We start from the raw sequence: 20,531 nt of genomic DNA, 5'->3' as shown, positions 1-20,531 counted from the left end.
TTAGCAGTTAACGTAAGCAAACGAACACATGAAAAGAAGAAATATCTCAAATAAAACAAAGTACGTATTTGAAAAGTACTATGCCTTACAGACTAAAAACTTATTTAACGGTTACGAACCAATTGTAATGGGAAATGAACCTGAGTATCCAATGGCATTGAAAAAAAAAAACATATCTCAGCGTGCTACTAATCAGCAAAACAATTTTTTTAATTTAACGCTTTAGAACGGGAAGTACAATGCCTTTTAGGAAGTGCGATACGCCTGCAGTAGCGTAAACCAGAGACTGGGCAAACAAATCGTTGCACAATTTTGCAGTAATCATACAAACAATTCCATCCAACCTAATCTAAACATGATTTTCTAATAGGTGAACTTAGGAGCCATTTTAGTTATTATTTGAAGAACATTATCCTCAAGGAAGCGTTCTAAAGAAAGGATCTGGGGCTAGAAATTTAACCGATAATTGAAAATTTACGTTGAAATTGCAAACAAGAAGGCATTTAAAAAGCTACATAATTTGCGCCCCATTTTAAACGTAAGACCCAACGCCATGCTAAACAGGCTATACACTGTAGTATATATAATGCTTTAATTCAGCCCACTTTTGAATACTCACTCCTCTGTGGGTTGGTACTCAAGCAGTGTGAATTAAGCTAACTTTGATCTGCGCAAAGAAAATTTAAGTTTTTATTATATCGTAATTATGGACGCAGTTTCGTTGCGATAGCAATTACAAGAAAAATCCCCGCTATTTTGCCGTCACCCTCAGTGCCACCGTGAGGTTCCGTATAAAGTCCAAATAGATAACATCGCCTCGCGCTTTGTATGTGCTATGTCCGAGTCAAAGTGTGCGAGCGCTGAAGACGTTCGCTGTTCGAATGGAAGGGAGGGGGGAGGGGAGGCGTATCTCCGACAGGAACTCCGTACTGATGAGGTGATCAGCACACTGCTGAAACCCTCGTAAGTGTTGTGCTGTTATCGCAAAGTTTGTGCTGAAGCCAAAGACAGCACGAAGGTCCCTTCGCTCGCTGCAGTGGCCTGGTTTTTTAGGCGAGGATTTTGTTTAGTTAAGGCAGTTCGCAAGCTAAAGGAGTGAGCTACTAGCATTACGTCGTACAACATTCCAATGCGTTTCTGTCGCATCCAGTTCTCCGCCCTTGCGGTGAAACCGTGACTTTTTTCACTGACAAGGGCAATCCAGTTCGTGAAATCAAGCTCAATGCACTCTTGCTATTTCTTTAACATTCGAGTGTTTGGAAATTTTACATGTAATGAAAAAAATTGTCGCTGCCCTTAGTGACTGCATTCATGCAATATATTCAAAAGAAAACTGTGCTCGTAGCTCTCATACTTATAAACTGAAGTGCTGTTTTCAGGAAAATGCTTTCAGTCAGGAAAATGCTTTCAAAAACCTTCTTTCTGTGGTACAATAGAACTCTGGAATTGACATTCATTGTGTTTAATATATGTTCGTTGTCACTCAGGGAGTTTTTTGTCACCCTAGGAGAGTAGTTTTGATGCATGTAAAGTTTTTATCTGAAATGTTTTTGTTTGGTAATGTTAGCTTGCCTACGCCAACTGCTGAAATTATTTTTCTGTCTTCGCATTGTCGTTTGCTGATTTCCTGTTGCCACTCCTTTTCCTACAATACATCATTTTCCTACAATACAAAGAAAGAAAAAAAGAACAAGTGCAATAAAAGAAAGTGATACACATTGCCACTTTGGCGAGAGGTGGTTCGTACGTACGCGATCATACAAAACCAGGAAGGGTTACATAAAATTTTTTTCTTATATGCATATCTTGCAAAATAGGCACAGTGCATGAAAAAGAGAAGGTCAGCCTAACTTATTGAGGTTCAGGCAGATACAGTGTATTACTATGAGAACGACATAAATGGCGTATGTCTGGGTTACGCATATACAGCCATGCCACAAATTTGGGACGATCCAGCACCGTGGGGTCGACATTCTTTGTTATCGAGTCGCGCGCTGCGTATTTTTTGTGGTAACGTTTTATTGAATGTTTAAAGGTTTTGATAGCGTTATATATCCTAAAATAAATATTGTGGGCATTTATTAAGCACATCTCCTTCATCTCTACATCATGGTCATGACAATGCGTTTGTTTATGCATCCTCATCTTCATCGTGTATCAGCATCATCACTGTGGTTTCACCGTGCCTGTTCTCCGTGACTGTCGGCATTTATTATACACAATATTTTAATTTTGTTCGTGTTTCTAAAACATTACCACAGCCATAGCCATTAGAGGTCTAGTCGCAAGCGGCCAGTAATATTCTTGCCACGTGCCAGCGTACTCACCCAATCAAATGAAGCTCGTTGAGTTCGGTTGCTTGGAAGTAATGGTGTACTTGTCGGCACACACACACACACACACACACACACACACACACACACACACACACACACACACACACACACACACACACACACACACACACACACACACACACACACACACACACACACACGCGCGCGCGCGCACACGCACACACACACCACACACACGCACACACACACACACACACACGCACACACAGATTATACACATATACGTATACATATAAAGAAAAATAAAAGATCGAAAGAGAAGCCCAAGCGATACGACCACTTGCCTTTACTACCGGCTCAGAGGAAGGAATGTCTCGTCTACATTAAAGATCTTTCCTGTGAGACGGCGGGGTCGTGTTAAGCGGCAACAACACGTCCGAGACACTGCTAAGAAGTCGGAGCAGCTATGGCGAGTGCGCCAGGACATCTGTATGTCAGCTTGGTTGTCCTTTCGGTGCTAGCATCGACGCTATGTAATTCTGGTGACGGCTTGGCGGTCGCGATTTCGAAAGATGGCTCAACTCGGGTACCAGCGCTAAAGGTGAGGCTTCACGTGTACAGTTTTACGTGGCTTCGCAGGAGTCTCTCCCGATATAAGGATGCCTCAGCTAACTCTAGCAGCAGTTTAAAAATATACCGACACACTTTATAACGACGAGACCAAATGCATGTCGCATGAACTAAGTCACACTTTCTTGCGTGTTCGTCTTAATTGCTTAATTAGGCAAGATTAATGAACTAAGTTCTAAACCAACAAAGCTGGACGAAAATTCCAATTAGAAAGTTGTAGTTGGGTTTGCAAAACGTACGATTAGACCATTTATAAGTTTCTATGAACTAAGTATTGGCGTTTTCCTGCTTATTACGTGTGCCCGGGAAACACAAAGAAAAAAAAATCACAGCATATCCACGGGGTGAATGATGATGAATGGGGCGAAGCTCCGGATCAAACGAGAAGAGCTACAAGGTGGGCTAGTTGGTGTTGATTCATCTTCAAAGGTGCGCTTAGTGAACACAAACGACACAATCGAAAAAGTACAGGACATCAGGCAAGTTTCGCTCGTTGCCTTATGTCCTGTACTTTTTCGTTTGTGTCGTTTGTGTTTACTAAGCGCACCTTTGAAGATGAATTCGGATCAAATCATCGGTAAACCGTGAAACTCTTCCGTGAAATTCGCCTAGTACATCGTATAAAGAGTGTGAAACACCGCGTATATATTAAACATCAAACTTTTATTGTACTGTTGGTTTACGTGGTCCCTTCATTATCACCGCTTTGTGATCGGTGAAATGCAGGGAAAGTGTGCGCTCCCGAGCAAAAGAGAAAGCGTGCCAAGAGCGAGCGCCTTTTATGATCGCAGGCATGCAATGACATGCGCCATTCGCATTATATAAGCGCCATCTGTCATCTTTAAACAGCAGCTCTAAGAAATACATGAAACGCCATCTAGTGAGCAATAGATTAAACTAGAGCTCTAAGAAATACATGAAACACCATCTAGTGAGCAATTCATTAAACTAGAGCTGGCTACATACATACTACTAATACAGAGGAGGGAACGACCCACACCCTAAGGAGCTTCGCCCCTAAAAGATACTACGCGACATGCCGGCTCGCACGCAGTAACTGCAGTGCTCCCTGACGTTCCGCGTACAAACTGTATTCGCCGCGAGATCGGGCTACAGGTGGCAGCACCGTCGCCACGCTAGTGTGGATAGGCGGTCGTCGGCGCGTATACAAACGCACACAACAGCGCTTCGTTGTGAGCGATTTGACCCGATTTCCGACAAACAAAATGCGTTGACTGCATCTTTCTGGGAATATGTGCGCTCTTAATTCCCGAATTCATGCACGAAGAGCGCCGAACGTTACTATTACTTGTGAGAGAAGCGCATTCTGCCAACGAACAGGGTTGCTCTCCTTCGGCACAGTTGACGTTTTCGCAATGAATGACGTTTTCTTGTTTTATTTGTACATGTTCAGCTTGTCTTCCACGTGCTACGCACTGCTGCAGAGCGACTGAATTAAGTATTTACTTCTTGTTCATCTGGATATGCCCCAACAAAAAGAAAGCCCGTATTCCTGCACGACGAGTTCAAATAGCACTTTGTGCACTGCGTGCTCAAATATTCATCCGTATTTCTTATTCAGTTCTCCAATGGAGGACAGTTGATAGGTTTACTGAGGAAAGCTACGTGGCTGACAGCGCTTTAGCGCTACAGAAGCGTTTAACACGCACACGCTTGTTTTTATTCCAGTAACAGTATACAAAGGTAACTATACAGCACCAGACTTTATTCGATTAATTACTTGCACGACAGTAATAGAACAAAGGCGCGGTTATTTCACGGGACCAATGTACGTTTTTACACGCGAATAATGTCCGCTGCCTTCCGTCAATCTATTACAACGCAACACAAACGCTCAAGGTAATGTAAAGAAAAAAGATGTGGCTTCGCGCGAAATTACTGCGACATAAATGTAAAGTACGCCGCTTGGATTAATCTTAGTACACGGGTAATATTGTGTAAATTTCGCCACAAGGTAAAATTGCGTAAGGCAACTCAGTTTTGCGATTTCCGTACATTCCATTTTCTGTTCTTTTTAGGGGAAAATTTAAGTACCGAAGTGTCAGACGTGACTTGACAAATATTTCTGTGTAGTGGGACCAGGACCATACACAACTAAAGCTCGTCGCGTAACCTATAAACGACAGTCCCGAAGTTATACACATAACCACAACGCGCAAGTCATGAGAGCCTTTTTTTTTTTACCATCGAGCCGCTAAAAGGCTATATTCACATGCGATTTAATACTTCTCATCTTTAGGACAACGCCAAGTGCACTTTGCAATGCGCTTGAACCACAGAGCGGCACGTACACTGATATAACTCTCGTGAACGGAGGGTACGACGACCACACTAAGCACTCTCTACAAGTGCACACACTGATCTTATTACAGTACATATACAGCCGATCAAGGCTAAATGCTTCTTTACATCGTGTTAGGCATACGTATGAGCGGTTAAAGGTGCACTAACGCAATGGAACACATCGCCTTTTGAGGACCTGCATGACGTACGCGCACATGCAAACACAATGTGGCTAGCAGACGACGCATGGAGCAATCCACACTAGGCACGGTTCAGTCAGAAGCCGCCAGGTGGCGACTCCGCTCGATCTCGCGGCCAATGCTTCTGCCGTAGTGGTTCGCGACATGATAAGCAGACGCAGCGTGATCGCTTGTGTGGCCGCGAGGAACATGTTCATCATCGCACAGCCATCACCATCGCCGCGGTTGTGTCGCTTTTTAAGCGGCAGCACACGTAGCCAAATGCTATGGTCGTCTGTAGGCGGAACGTTAGGGAGCACTGCAATTACGGCGCGCACAGAGCCATATATACCCTTCGGGGAGAGTTTGGCGACGCTTTCATGTCGCCGCTTTCCGCGGGAGCGACTAAAAAGCCACCAAAACATGCCCGCGTTGCCAGACTACTTTTTGGTGCTGTCCCTAGGAAATTCCAAGCGAGATGTACCTAGCCTAGTCCCGTGGCTCTACGTGCGTGTGAGACGTTGATCATGCGATTTAACCATGGAAATGCAGGTGGCTTGATTTAATGGACGCACGAATAAGGTGCATACTTGCTGCTTTCTTTGAGAAGGGCCACTTTTTTACTAAGGGGGCACGCAGTTCGCAAGGCGGGGGAATCAGTTTTGTTTCAGCTCAATGAGATCACTGCGCAGGCATAGCCGCACAGTGCATTAGGTTTCATTTTTGTGTTAACCTTGCTAGCGTATCAAGCGCATTAGTTTACGAAGCTGGTCCTTTTTGGACGACGAAGTTTGAGACATGATCGGAACTTGTCTCGTGGTTCCAGAAAAGCCAGCTTTTCCCAAAAGGTGCCTTAGAAAAACGTTTACCTCCAATATTCCGCGATATAGCCACCGAATAATCAATATTATTGCTTGTTTTAAACAAATGCTTGTGGCGATCGAGCCACCACGCGAACGAGCGTCATGCCGAAGCCGGCCTCCCTACTTAGGGCACAGTATGTGTGTACTAGGCGCAGCGATGCAGATTGCTTATTTTCTCGTCAGATCAGTCTGAAACAACCTGGCGATGCTCTTTCCGGCAACTAATTGCAGCCACAGGTAGCAAGCTTCACAGCGTGGCATTTAGTTTTCGTCGCATTACACCCCTGTGTAGCGGTAAAACTTACAAAGCAATTCCTTCATTGTGGAGCGCAAAGAAATCTGTGCTGCGCACGCCGCCCATATTTTGACTCGTACCCTTCTTGTTTACGCCATGCTTGCACTGCCCCTTGGATTCAATGCACTATATATTTACATTATATATACGTGCTACAAGATGACAGATTCACTATAGTCAGCTTTATGGCATTGCAGCTGTGTTATGCCACAAAGCATGTACTGTGCATCGGTGATTCGCTGTGCAGCGAAGCCCACCAGCAGGGAAATCGTAACTGCCACATACGTTACCTGACGCTTTGTCTTTTTTAATTACAAAAAAGGCGCCTACGCAGTCTCCAGTCACCGTACGAGCACCCAAACGTCTAATAAATGCGCCAGTGCATAGCAAAGGTTACTTCAATTCTTCTACCCGCCAGGCAAACGAATTAGCAGCAAACCTCTACATTAAAGAACAGACCAAGCCACTTCTTGGAATAGCTTGGAATAGTGTCATGGAGAAACTTAATTATGCCAACAGAAATTATTACAAGATACCAATGAATCACGTGGCCTGAATTCAGCGTGATCGCATAGTGTCAACTTGCTGCAAAATTGCGACGAGGCGCCGCTACGGATGTCTACTTCAAACGCCAGCTGCTACATTTCAGGTCAAATAATAAATGCGCAGATGATGGATTTATTAGCGCTGTTGATAGTCTTAAGAATCTGTATAAATTCAAGCGAACACACGCGAGGTAACATAAAGCAGGGCATACACAGACATTTTAACGCAACGCACACTCTCGAGTGCCTCAAGTTTCAACTCACTTGACGACCGTCGGACCCATCGGATTCGAAGGGGATCGCGAAATAATTCAATATATCCATTATTACAAATGGAAAATACGCCTGTAAGCTTTCATATTAACACGTCTCGGACAGTCTCATGAGAAGACTGATTCCTTTAAGTTGCTTCGAAGCCGTAAATGTTTTATCAACCACTTTGCGGCAGCGAGCCCTTCTCGGCCACGAAGGGCTAGAGCTTCACAGCGTGATGTTTAGTTTTCTTCGCATAACGCCACTGTGCAGCGGTGAAGCTTAACAAGGCAAATCTCTCATTCTGGAGCGCACTGAGTTATATCAGGTGCTTACACCGGAACACCACTGATACCTCGAAGAGTGAACTTGTTGGCTAGTTGGTTCAACATAACTTAAGGGAGCAGCGCGAAAGACAGGGACAGAAAAGGCACACATACACCCACACGTAGCGCAGTATGTGTGGTTGTATGTGTGCCTTTTCTGTCCCTGTCTTTCGCGCTTCATCCAAACTGAGAGCAGAGTCGATGTCTTAGCAATCTCACTCACTTCTAAGCGAACACTCGCGAGGTAACACAACAAAGCATGACACAGATACACAAAATCTTTAAAGAAGACACGCCATCAAGTGCCTCTAACTTCAAGTTTCAACTCGGCCTCTCGTTGCTCTCGTCTGCTCTCGCCAACTTGACCAGGGAATTTCTGGGTACACCACGGCGCTAATTTTGCTCGGCGGCACAAGGTAGCCAACATGAAACATGCTTACACCGCTAACATTGGGCGATGTTTAGGTGGCTTTTTAGTCTCGTGCGCTTTCCGCGCCCCGCCCCAGCGCCGCCCTCTTCTCGTGACGTAAAAACCCTCTCTCCTCGCCGGCGGCGGCAGCGCGGCGCGGAGTCTGGCAGAGCCGCGACGGCGCGGCGCGGCGCGCCGCATTCACACGATTGCTGAGGAGCGCGCGTAGGTTGCGACTCATGTGTGAAGCCGCGTATGATATCGCGCGCGTATTCATGCGTCAATTTGTTGCGTGCGATAGGCTGTTGTTGCGCGGTTGGCTGCTCAAACAGCAGCGCGCAGGGTTTCCGCTTTTTAGGCTTCCCAAGGAAAAGAAGCGACGACGCCTTTAGATTAGAAACATCAGACGCAGCAAATGAACCCCGACCGACTGCTCCGTGTTATGCGAGAGACGTACTTGAGTATTTCGCTTGAATATTGCTGGTATTGTAAACAGCGTACCATTAACACAAACTTATTATTCGTTGTGCAATGGGGCCCTTTCAGGCGCACAAGCTTTAAAAATGATTTTGTCACGCTGACAAAAGGAGTTTTATGGTTCGCGTTTCGAACGCTCGGGCAGATTGAAATTTTGCAGTGTCAAACGTGTTGTGTTGCGTGCACGTAATTTATTGCGCGTTCTGAGCACGAGCTTGGGATGTTACCGTGATGATGTGAGGCGAAGATTTATTTCGATATCGCAAGTTAGTGCCGCCGCGCGTCAGCTGCGGCGGTTATCTGGCATGTGTTTCTGGCACGCTATGTGGTCTGCGTTTCTGTGACTCTCAGCCTGTGGTGTCATTTACCGCTGTGTTGTCGCTTTTGTACATGCTACCAGGTTCACGCTTAATTCGCGCATGTAAATCAATGCGCGCCTCTGTGCTAAGCGAATGTGTCTTGCGCTTTTTAGTCATGCACATATAGTGCACGATGTCTGTGCTCGTGTTCGAAGCTCTTCTACTATAGCAAGGGGCCCTCGTGTGCTCGATGAAATTTCGTGATTAGGACGTATAGGGCGAGAAGGCGTTGAGCAGAAAAATGATTTTCTAAAGTAAACCAACAGGATGTCCGCCATTACAGACTAGCCGAACGAAATATTGTTTTCATTTAACGCACGCCTTCTAGGGGCCCTGCAACTGATTTGACGAAAACCTTAGATGCCTCTGCAGACGTGAAAATTGACCGCCGGTGTCCGCGGCGTCGGCGTCCCGCATCGGCGGCGTCAACACGAGGGATATGAAAAATCACGCAATGACGCCACCATACGACCAAAGCTTGTGACGTCATGATGACGTCGAACAACGTGACTTCACGCGATCGCGTCATCACATGATTGCAACGCCTCCAAGATCGGAGGCGTTGCAAGCTTTTTTCGCGTCCCTGCGTCTTCCATTGCCTCCGTGGTTCGTTGTCCGGTCACAGAGGCTGTGCAAAGGGCCGATGTCATGTGATGAAGTTATCACACGACGTAGCGTAATCTGACGTCAACATGTCATTGTCACGTCACAAATTTTAGCTATCTATGAGGTCCTGGTGACGTCATCACATGATGTATTAATGCCTCCAGGATCGGAGGCGTTGCAAGCTTTCGGCACCTTACCTGGTCTTATATTGCTTCCGTGATTCGTGGATCGATCATAGAGGCTGTGCAAAGCGCCGATGTGATGTGATCACAATATCAGATGCCGTAACGTAATCTCACGTCATCATGGCGTCGTTGATATGTCACAAATTTGAGCTATCTACGACGTCCTGGTGACGTCATCACATTATTTTTTTGCCTCACTCGTGCTCGCGCCGAAGTATCGGGACTCCAGTCAATTCGCGCGTTTCATGAGGCATCTGAGGCGTTCGCCCTAATAGGAATGTTTTAATGACCCTGACATTCAACAGCGCGAATTCTGCTTCCATGAATTGCTGAAAGCGCGAGCATGGCAGATCCGATTTCTGACTGTGGTGATCTTGCGCACTCGCCGGTACTCCGTTCCCGAAGCAAATAAAGAAACCAATGTTATATATATAGCACACTCAACAGTTCAACTCCAACTTCGGAGCAACCATCATCGCAGGGTGGAAAAACTTCTGACGAGATCACTGTGCAGAGAAGCGACAGCCGAACCGTACTTAACATCTTCAGCGTCAGAAACATTACGAAGCGTTGTTGTTATTGAACCTAAGCTTCAAAAAAAAAAATAATCAAGAAAACAAGCCAAAATAAACGCAAACCCATAGATCTTCATAGCACGAAAACACACCGATGATCACGATACTCCCTGATGCGAATTCTGAGCGCAGCTTTGTGTTGTGGCAACGCCAACTGTGTTTGAAGTTCTGGCTATCCGCATTGGAACATTCGTTACATATTGCCACAGAAATTGCCAGTGCTCGAGTGCTAGGCACACGACTATGCATTGCAGGCGTCGCGAACCAAGCGAAACGCCTACATCGACATCCCCGTCACGACAAGCGAGACAGTCGCAGCGCACCTGCCAGCCCTGCATGTGCACGAGCTCCGACCGAAGGGCGAGCGCGCGTGACGGAGGAAGAAAGCGATGTTAGAGGCCAGTGGCTCGTGATATAGACAGACTCCGTGTTCGCTGTATCGTCCTCGTTCGCTCTATCGGTTACGCCGACGACGCCAACGGCGATGCCGAACAACGCAGGAACGGGCGCCTAAGAGCTGCGCTCTAAAGGTACAGCGCGTATTGTAGAACGTCGTGGACTCGAATCGGCGTACACAACTCTATAAATCAGTTTCTCGATGATTTCGACACATCTAATTCTCTCCATATGCTTCGTTAAACGTGTATAACAATGTGCTTGCAGAATTTCGCTTTCGCAATTTGTTTAGTAGCGCTAGATTTCACGAGTGAACAGCGCGTACATAACCTCAGCCGTGCGCTCGTCGCGTGGAAAGACTATATATGGCGGATGGCGCCGGAGCGGAGGCGTGGCGGTGACGCGAATGGCGTCATCGCCGCGCCGCGACGTCACTGCCCCGCCCATTCGCCAGACTCGCCCCATCTACGGCTCTGGGCGCGCAAGTGGGCTTGTGACGTGGTATTCTGTATTTTGCAAGCGTCTGCAGGAAGCACAACCCCCCCCCCCTCCCAATATGTAATAGAAAGTTATAAACTGTCCGAGCGGACGTTTTGCAAACCGATCTAGAACTTTCTAATTGGAATTTTTTGCCCAGCTTTGTAGCTTTGAAAGTTGGTTATTCAATCTTGTGTAATTAAGCAACTAGGCAGAAATACAAAAAATTACGTGACTAACTGCATGTAATATCAACATGCACTTGGTCGCGTCGTCATAAAGTATACTTTGTATACCTTGTACACTCATACAATGGTTTGAGTTTGGGAAAGACACTTTTTTCTGCATCAAGTGAGCATTGCGCAGCGTCGTTTTTGGTGGACGGGTCCGAGTTAGTGAAAGGTAGAAGAGAGAACCCTCTCTACATATAAGTACTCATACCCCCAAGCGACAGTTCGGGGTACCTCGCTCCCCATTATAAAAACTGTGGGTTCCCGGAGGCACTGGGAATCGAACAAAGTCTCCCGCATTGGTGGCGGACGCTCTAACCACTTGTTACCGTTCGTCTGCTGCTTTGCACCCTACCTCGGTCTTCTTCTCTGTTTACCTGTCAATTGTGATGGCGAACACATAGCTATGGTAGCTGATCAATGCAAACTACAGTCTCCAAGCAAGGGTGCATAGCGCAAATGTAACAGCAGGGATGTTGAGTGAGTTTATGCATAAATGGAGTAACATAGAACAAAAACAAGATAAGACAAAATCCTGGTGTCTTTTATATCTTCCGCTTTTCCCCCTAAAGTTGCTTTACATTGTGCCACAGTAAATTGTTAGTAACAACAGGAAGAAAGATACACAGACGCTGTTTCTATTGTATTTTCACTGTACACCCATGAAGGTGCCTCACCAACTAGCCCAAACGACCACCTTATGCAAAGGGCAGGTAAGTGTTTACCAAAACGGCTTTGTATAGAAATTAATCCTTCGCTTTCACGTGTGGTATCTAGAGCACGAAGCGTCTGGTAATACGTGCCGCCCGACTTCGCACGCTTCGCCTGAGGTTAGGGTTTGCTTACGGAACTGGCCACCACAAATCGACGAAGAAATGAAAGCACGTGATCCCTTGTGAACGTACCAGAAACAAACATTTCATATTTGCGTGGTAACAGTTAGCGGCGAGTAATCATAGCGCATGTGCTAACAGCGGTTATCGTACGGCATGCACACGACATTCACAAGTTACGTTGAGTGTATGCTTCTTCAACCTTGAGGAAAAGCAGCATAGACGGCTAACACACACGCCAGTCGCCAGTCTCATTATTAATCAAGCAGGAAACTGGTCACCAGGTGACCAGTTCCCTGGCCACCTGGTGCTTGTGTACAAACAGAATCTGCGGTTGCTTCAAGAGCCGGCGCACAGCCATCGCACACCTTGCAGTGCATTTACAAGTGCGTGTAGGCGTGTCGTTTAAAGAGTTTAGATGTTCCCTTAACCGAACATTTAGGCATCGCCCCGTCAACCAAATATATGAGGCACCACACGGTATACCACAGCTCTTTTACAATAAATGAACTTCCTGCGATTTCTTGTGTCTTCTTTTTCGCTCAGTTTCTTTGATCTTTTATTGCGATAGCAGGCATACTGACACTCTCGACGGGTTTTTGCCGTCGCCGTCACCGTTGCCGTCGGCGTCATGCTCAGTATTGAGTCCAAATCGATAACACCCCCCCGCGCATCGTATGTTCTACCTGCGGGTAAAAGCGTTCGAGCGGTGGCGATGAACGCGACTGAAGCAGGGATCAAACGAGCCGGCCCATCCCGTCGCTGGGAAGGCGCATGCGATAACATCCTCCCGCGTGTTAGGCGTGCCATCGAACTGCTCAAGCAGAGAGGAAACGCCCCACCCGTCTTGAACGAGCATGAAGGGACACGGAGGCGGGGGGAGGGGGGGTCACTCGCGCAGCAACTGTGAACTTTGATTCTAAGGGCGTGGTGGCGGTGGCGATCGCTGGCGCGCGCGCTATCTCGGTAGGCATCAGGGGGCGGCTCGTATAGACTGTGCGAAAAGTGTTGCTTTCCCTGGAGCGGCAGTATTTTCTTACACCCGCGTTTTGAAGAGTTACGCGAGATCGGATCCAAAAGAGTTAGCTGCCAGCCTTTCTTCGTATAATCTTACATTTTGTTGCTATCGCATTCATTCCTTCGCCCTTGCGGTGAAACTGCTTTATTTATTGCGATAGCAATTATATGGAGAGTCTGGACGGGGTTTTGCCGTCGCTAAATTTCTTGGCTAAATTAAACTGAATTAACTGTTTATTACTAAGTATACATGACTGCGTTGTACGAGGCCCCACGAGCACGTCTCGTCCCTCGGAAGCGTCTGCTGTTCTCCTGTGACCCCGGGTGGAACTCGAGACGATGTTTACATTGACCGCGCCCTCCGGCGGCACACCAGGGTTGCTCGTGGTTGCCAGACATTGGCAGTGAAACCGAAACCGAAACTGTTCCTACACCACTCCCCCTCCTCGTATAGGAAGAGGCCCGCATATTACACAAGTATGTCGGCGGCAGAAGCCCGTCGAGCAATGCTCAGCTTCTCAGGCGGCAAGCGGCGAGGACGGGTGTGCACTGGTGGTCCTGTTGTCATAATGTGATGCGTCACGCTGTGCTTGACCGGGCATGTTGTGTTCACAGGAGACGTGATGAAAGGAAAGTTCGTCAACAAGTCTGTGAAGTAGGGGTTGGAATTTGGTACCTCTGGTCGAAGCAGCGTTGATGTCATCACTTCCATGCATGCCGTGATGCCGTGAATGCTTAAGTGTGTTGTGGCATCTCGTAGACGGCAATTCTTCATGTCCACAAGAAGACCGAAGTGGCGAAGAAAGTCAGCTCCGACGATCGCATGCTTCACGTCGGCCACCAAGAATACCCAACGAAAGGTTCGGCGCAGCCCGAAGTCCATCGTTAGGGAGCGCTGGCCGAACGTTGCAATTCGCGTGGCGTTCACGGCTTGCAGATTGTATGTTGGTTGGCCTTGCCGATCTGCACGCGTCGCCGGAACCGCACTGACCTCAGCACCTGTGTCCACCAGGAAGCGGGTTTTTGAAACTTTGTCCACCACATAAAATAAACGGGATTCAGGTTGGCCGGATAGCTGAGACAAATTCTTTGGCGTAGTGAACGAGTTATCGGGTTTAGACGCGGGCTGCTTACCAAATGAAAATTGAACTTTTTTGGATTTCTTGATATTACTTGACTGTTGGAGTTGCTCGATACTGTCGGAAGGAGATGATAAGCGGCATGCCGTTGGGCCTGGCGCACCAGCCGCATTTAGTGCGTGGCCGGCACGTTTCCCTGGTGGGCACAAGGTGACACGCACTTGGTTGCATTATCCCCAAAGCGATGATGGTACCAGCAGATGCGTCCAGTATCAGAAGAGCGAGACGATGCGCGATTGCGTGAAGTGGAGCGGGATCGTCTTTCTACCTGGATTTTCAATGCCTCTAGAGACTGTGCAATCCGCTGGATCTCCTGCTTGAGCGACTGTAACTCCGCAGAACAATTTCCAGTCGACGTAACGGGAGAAACTTCACTCGCTTTTACGCCTTCAAAAGCGGAGATCGCCGGTGTCGCTACCTCCAACACCCTGTCAGCGAGAGCGGCGAGGTCATCGAGGGGCAAGTCGCCAGCCGCTGCAAGAACCATGCAAAACATTTGCAGGGAGGCGTTGGAGAAACAGTTGGCGGAGGAGGGAGTCGTCCATCTTCGACGCCTTCTCTCCCAGGAGCTGGCGCATGCCACGAAGCAACTGCGATGGTTTGCGGTCCCCGAGGTCTTGGGCTGTTAGGAGCTGTTGCAGACGCTTCTGCTCGGAGAGGGTGGTGCGGCGGATGAGCTCGCGTTTCAACGCGTCGTATGGCTGCTCGGTCGGAGGGGCGAGGATGATATCGCGCACCTCGGCTGCTTCGGTTGGCGTTAGGGCCGCAATAACGTGATGGAATTTTGTTTCCTGAGACACAATTCTTCTTGTAGTAAACTGGGCCTCGACTTGAGCGAACCAAAGAGCAGGGTCTGCAGGCCAGAAACACGGAAGTTTGAGTGCAACTGCTGAGACGGCAGGATATTGCGGGGCTTCGTGGGTTCTCTCCGTCTGGGTAGCGTCGTTGGTCGCCATTGCGCTCACCGTTGATGTTTTGCAAGGAACTGGTCAGATGTACAGTACTCTTGAGGGTTGAAACACTCGCTGTTCTAGCTCCGGGTCACCAATTATGTAGAGGAATTGATTTCTTGGCTAAATTAAACTGAATTAACTGTTTATTACTAAGTATACATGACTGCGTTGTACGAGGCCCCACGAGCGCGTCTCGTCCCTCGGAAGCGTCTGCTGTTCTCCTGTGACCCCGGGTGGAACTCGAGACGATGTTTACATTGACCGCGCCCTCCGGCGGCACACCAGGGTTGCTCGTGGTTGCCAGACATTGGCAGTGAAATCGAAACCGAAACTGTTCCTACACCGTCGTAGTCATGTCCTTCCGGTATGAAGTCCAAATTGATAAGATCCCCCGCGCATTGTATGTTCTACCGCGGATAAAAGCGCACGAGCGGGGGCGACGAACGCGGCCGAAGCAGAGATCAAACGAGCCGGCCCATTTCCGTCGCTCGGAGGGTGCATGCGATAACATCACCCCGCTCGGGAGGCCTGCCGTCGAAGCTGAAAGGAAACGCCCCGCCCGTTTTTAAAGACACGAGGTGGGGAGCGGGGGGGGGGGGTGTTCTCGCGCGAGCAGCCACTTCGAACTTTGATGGCGAATTCCTGGGAGAGCAGGAGCACTCAAAAGCACGCTGAAAGTGCTCTCTCAGAGCCGGCGTGTTTCAGTGGTCGAACAGGAGTTGGAGCAACCGTCATCCATGGTAGAGCGAGGAGCGCTTTTGCTGCGCCGAGAGTAGCGAAGAGCATTCAGTCTGCTCCCCGTTGAAAAGCGAGTGAACGGAGAAGCAGGAAGTCACGTGACTTGTTACGTCATATCCTTATACCCTCCCAACAATCTCCTCACTTGTTTGTATTCGCTTGCTCGTGTACGGCGGCAATGGCGGCAGGAAGCGTGTGTGGTGCTCTGGCTCCAACAAATTTGACGTCGTTGCGCTAGATTCTGGTAGTGTTCGTCTACCTTGCCTGTCGTCAAATGCAGGGGGACGGTGGCAGCAAAGCGTCGTCGTCTTGCCGAAATACTTGACAATCTTGAATTTCGGTTCGGGAGCAAGCAGCCCCCCCCACCCTCCCCTTCAAATGGTCGAATTATCCTCCCCGTACGGGGGGCGCTTGCTCGGCATTTTACGGTAAGACTAGTGGGCTAGGGTCCCTACAAACAATCACTAAACGCGTGGCCGCGCGCGCAAAAATGCATGTGCGACGTGCGCGCTCAACAAGCAAAAAAGCAATCAAATTCACTTTAACTTCTGTAGTTAGACGGGGCTGACGTTGCATCAAAGAAAGCAGGATGCGCTGAGCGTGCGATTCCATCATGTAATAGTAGGAAGCGGCAACTTTGCAGGATGGCGAGCAAGCGAGTGCGTCCTACCGATCACTGCCACATGTGCTTTCCCCGACCGCCCGGCTTGACCGGCTCAGATCCAAGTGCTTCGCAGCAGAGGATGCTGGATGCATAACATTTTCCTCACTCGTTTTTTTTTTTTACTCCCTCCAACCTGCTCTCTGGAGCGTGCTGCATTCCAGTGGCAGATCGAGTGACACTGCTCTCAGTGCTCTGCCCCCCCCTCCTCACTGCACGGCGCCCCTACTCCTGTTCTCTCAATGGAATTCGCCATGAGTCTTCTAACCCCCGTATTCAGAAACGCTCCTTGACTTGAACTTGACTTGCCACCGCCTCGAGGCAGCGCGTTTGAAATGCGTTTGTGCTGCCTTGGCACGCCTAAAGGCAGAGCGTTCGAAACGCGTTGAAGGCGGTGGCAAGTCAAGTTCAAGACAAGGAGCGTTTCTGAATACGGGTCTAAGGGCGCGGTCGCGACAGCTGGCGCGCGCGCTATCTCGAAAGCCATCACAGCGGGCGGCTCGTATAACCTTCTACGTGCTGCGCTCTCAACGCGAAGTGACTCTATGGAGAGCATCTCTCCCTGGAGCGGCCGTATTCTCTTACACCAGCGTTTTGTAGTTACGTGAGATCGGATGCAAGACAGTTAGCTGCCAGCCTCACTTCGTGTAACAGTACAATTTGTTGCTATCGCATTCATTGCTTCGCCCTTGTGGTGAAACTGTGACTTTTTTCTTTCTGCGCTCAGTTTCTTTTGATCAGCTTTCTTTGCGCTGTGTTTTAATTTGAAGACCAGTATTGTCATGAATTCAACAATGAAAGCGCTGAATAACACCACAGTCTTCATTGCTTGAGGCCAGTGTAAAGGCGGACGCAACTGTCCCACTTGCATACGATCTATCCTCATGAGTTTAGTCAGCGCTGATGTTGTTGACCTTTTCTTTTCTTTTGCACCAGTCTACGTCTTGTCGCGCTGGTTTCCCCACTTCGACATTGCACCTTTACCCTTGCTCTACGCTTATAACACCGTCCCACTAACCCACGTGCACGACGGGCTTTCTGCTGCTCCTCCAAGCATATGACACCCAATATTGTTCGACAAGTGATGCGGTGTTCCACAAGTGACCCATCCTGATTGTACCAATTCTGGATGTAAAATCGCGAGCTCCATTTGCGGGACGAGTTGACGTACGCATGTGGTGGAACGCGAGCTGCAGAGCTATGCGGGGCTGATCCATGACGATGGCTCTCTTAGGCCGTGATGCAGCAGTCCTCACGCCTTGAAGATAGGCTCCGGTGTTTGTGAATCGCACAAGTGCCCGGGTTTCTACGAACAGCTCTTGAACTTTGAAGCCACCTTGAAGCATTAGGACTTACTAGCGTATACTAACAACCACGCGTCTGTCCTTTAAATGGTCTTTAAGCAATCTTCACCTGACTGCCAGCGTAGTAACATGACTTAGATGGAGGCGTCCAGTACTTCAGCGCATGCCGAAATAAACAAGAAATGAAAATAAATTCATTGAAGCAAGACTGTTAATTTCTCCCCGCACAGCAGCGCGTCACAGAAAGAGATACACAAAGAAAAATCCAGTGTAAGAAATTTCTTACGGTCCCTCTTATTGCTCCTATTTTCGACGTTTCGTCAATATAACGTGCAATATTCTGGCTATTGCAGCGCACTGGTTCAGCCGTTGACATGCCAGTCACGCGGGAGCCTGCTGCGAACTTGGAGGACCAGTTTGCGAAGCTGATTAGGAGCGCCATGCGCTTCGCTATGCCCGTGGCACAGGAAGTGATGGCTCAAGGCGCAGTGTCATCGGCGTGCATCTCCAGCTTGTTAGTTCTCTACAAGGGCCTAGCCCGCTACGAGATATGGGCGCTCAAATGTGAGTCGCAGCACAGACAGCATTTGTTCCAGGGGGTTGAGAAGTTTTAACTTGAGGTGATGTCATGTGTCAGAAAACTGATGTTACGGGAAGATCCGCGCAGTTCTTCCGTATTACGCAGAAGTTGGCTTGTCACTGGTCACCACGAAAGAAGACGAATAAAACTAGAGAAAAATATGGCATAGCCTTACGCACTGTGGGAATCAATGTAATTCGAAGCTGCCGGCAAATAGCTGCTACATCGCCTTCTTTGTCTTTGAGGCAAGTGAAGGCATTCATGCCATGGCATCTAGTTCACTATATATCGCATGTGTGCCATGCATGCATGCATGCATGTACAATCCGGTATATATACCATGCTAATGAAACGTATATTCTTGATTATACAATGCATGACCTGTCATTTATGGTCATCACGCACTCGTGTCATGCCATACCAATTTTAGTGTATATCCAGTTAACAAAACGCCCGGAAGAGCACCATCACAGTGTCATGTAAATCATACCATACATGACATGCATGTCGGGATTCGCATGTTAGGACCTTCATTTTATTTTCGTCATACAGTCCCGTCATGCAGTACCAATTTTGCTGTATATCAAGCTAGCGAACCGGCTGCGAACGCACCATCAGCGTGGCATGCAAATCATGCCGTACAAGACATGCATGTCATGGTTTTCATGTTACCACCTAACATTTATGTTCGTCATACAGTCACGTTGCGCAATACCGAATTTGGTACATGTTAAGCCAGTGAAACGGCCGCGAGCGCAGCGTGAGCGTGACATGCAAATCATAACGCACATGAAATGCATGTCATGACTAGCATGTTACCACCTATCATTTATGTTCTTCATGCAGTCACGTCGCGCAATACCGAATTTGGTGCATGTCACGCCAGCGAAACGGCCGCGAGCTCACCGTGAGCGTGGCATGTAAGTCATGCCGTACATGGCATGCATGTCATGATTTGCATGGTACCACCTCTCATTTACGTTCGTCGTACAGTCGCGTCGCGCAATACCAATCTTGGTGTATATCAAGCCGGCAAAACGGTCGTGAGCGCACCATGAACGTGGCATGTAACTCATGCAATACATGACACGCGTGTGATGGTTTTCATGTAACCACCTATCATTTATGTGCGTCATACAGTCACGTCGCGCTATACGAATTTTGGTGAACATCAAGCTAGCGAAACGGCCGCGAGTGCACCATGAGCAGGGCATGTAAATAATGTCGTGATTATCATGTTACCACCTCTCATATATTTTCGCCATACTGTCGCGTCGCGCAATGTCAATTTTGGGTTATATAAAGCCAGCTGAACGGCCCCGAATGCGCCATGAGCATGGCATGTAAATCATATCGTACATGACATGCATGTCACGATTTTTGTGTTACCACCTCTCATTTACATTCGTCATATAGTCGCGACGCGCAATACTAACTTTGGTGTATATCAAGTGAGCGAAACGGGAGGGATCGGACAATGAGCGTGGCATGTAAATCTTGTCGTGCAGGACTTGCATGTCATGATTTTCCCGTTACGACCTCTGATTTACGTTCATCATACTGTCTTGTCGCGCAATACCAATTTTGGTGTATATAAAGACAGTGATACGGCCGCGAGTGCACCATGAGCATGGCATGTAAATCATGCCGTACATGACATGCATATCATGATTTCCATGTTACCTTGTGTCAGTTACGTTCGCAATACAGAAATGTCTGATCATACCAGTTTTGGTATCTATCCATTCATTTAAACGGCCACGAGCACACCGAGACCATGTAATGTCAATCATGCTGTACATGACATGCGTGTCATGATTTGCACTTTAGGACCTGTGACATATATTCGTCATACATTCTTGTCACGCCATACCAAATTTGGTTATATCAAATGAACGAAA

General features: G+C 48.0%; 1 protein-coding gene across 2 annotated transcripts in view; it reads left to right on the top strand.

Annotated features, from left to right (window-relative positions):
- Positions 1-18,711, top strand: part of LOC119391131 (uncharacterized) — a 35,036-nt gene extending 16,325 nt beyond the window's left edge. For both annotated transcript variants that reach the window (XM_037658808.1, XM_037658814.1), the window contains exon 4: positions 18,404-18,711. In XM_037658808.1, coding sequence (XP_037514736.1) covers positions 18,404-18,664 — 261 coding nt within the window. In that variant the 3' untranslated portion in view covers positions 18,665-18,711. The remainder of the gene's footprint in view (positions 1-18,403) is intronic.
- Positions 18,712-20,531: the final 1,820 nt, after the last annotated feature.

The sequence above is a fragment of the Rhipicephalus sanguineus genome, chromosome 1 (assembly GCF_013339695.2).
Source record: "Rhipicephalus sanguineus isolate Rsan-2018 chromosome 1, BIME_Rsan_1.4, whole genome shotgun sequence".
Lineage (NCBI taxonomy): Eukaryota > Metazoa > Arthropoda > Arachnida > Ixodida > Ixodidae > Rhipicephalus > Rhipicephalus sanguineus.
Note: the sequence above shows the minus strand (reverse complement) of the source record. Positions and strands in the feature narration are given on the sequence as shown.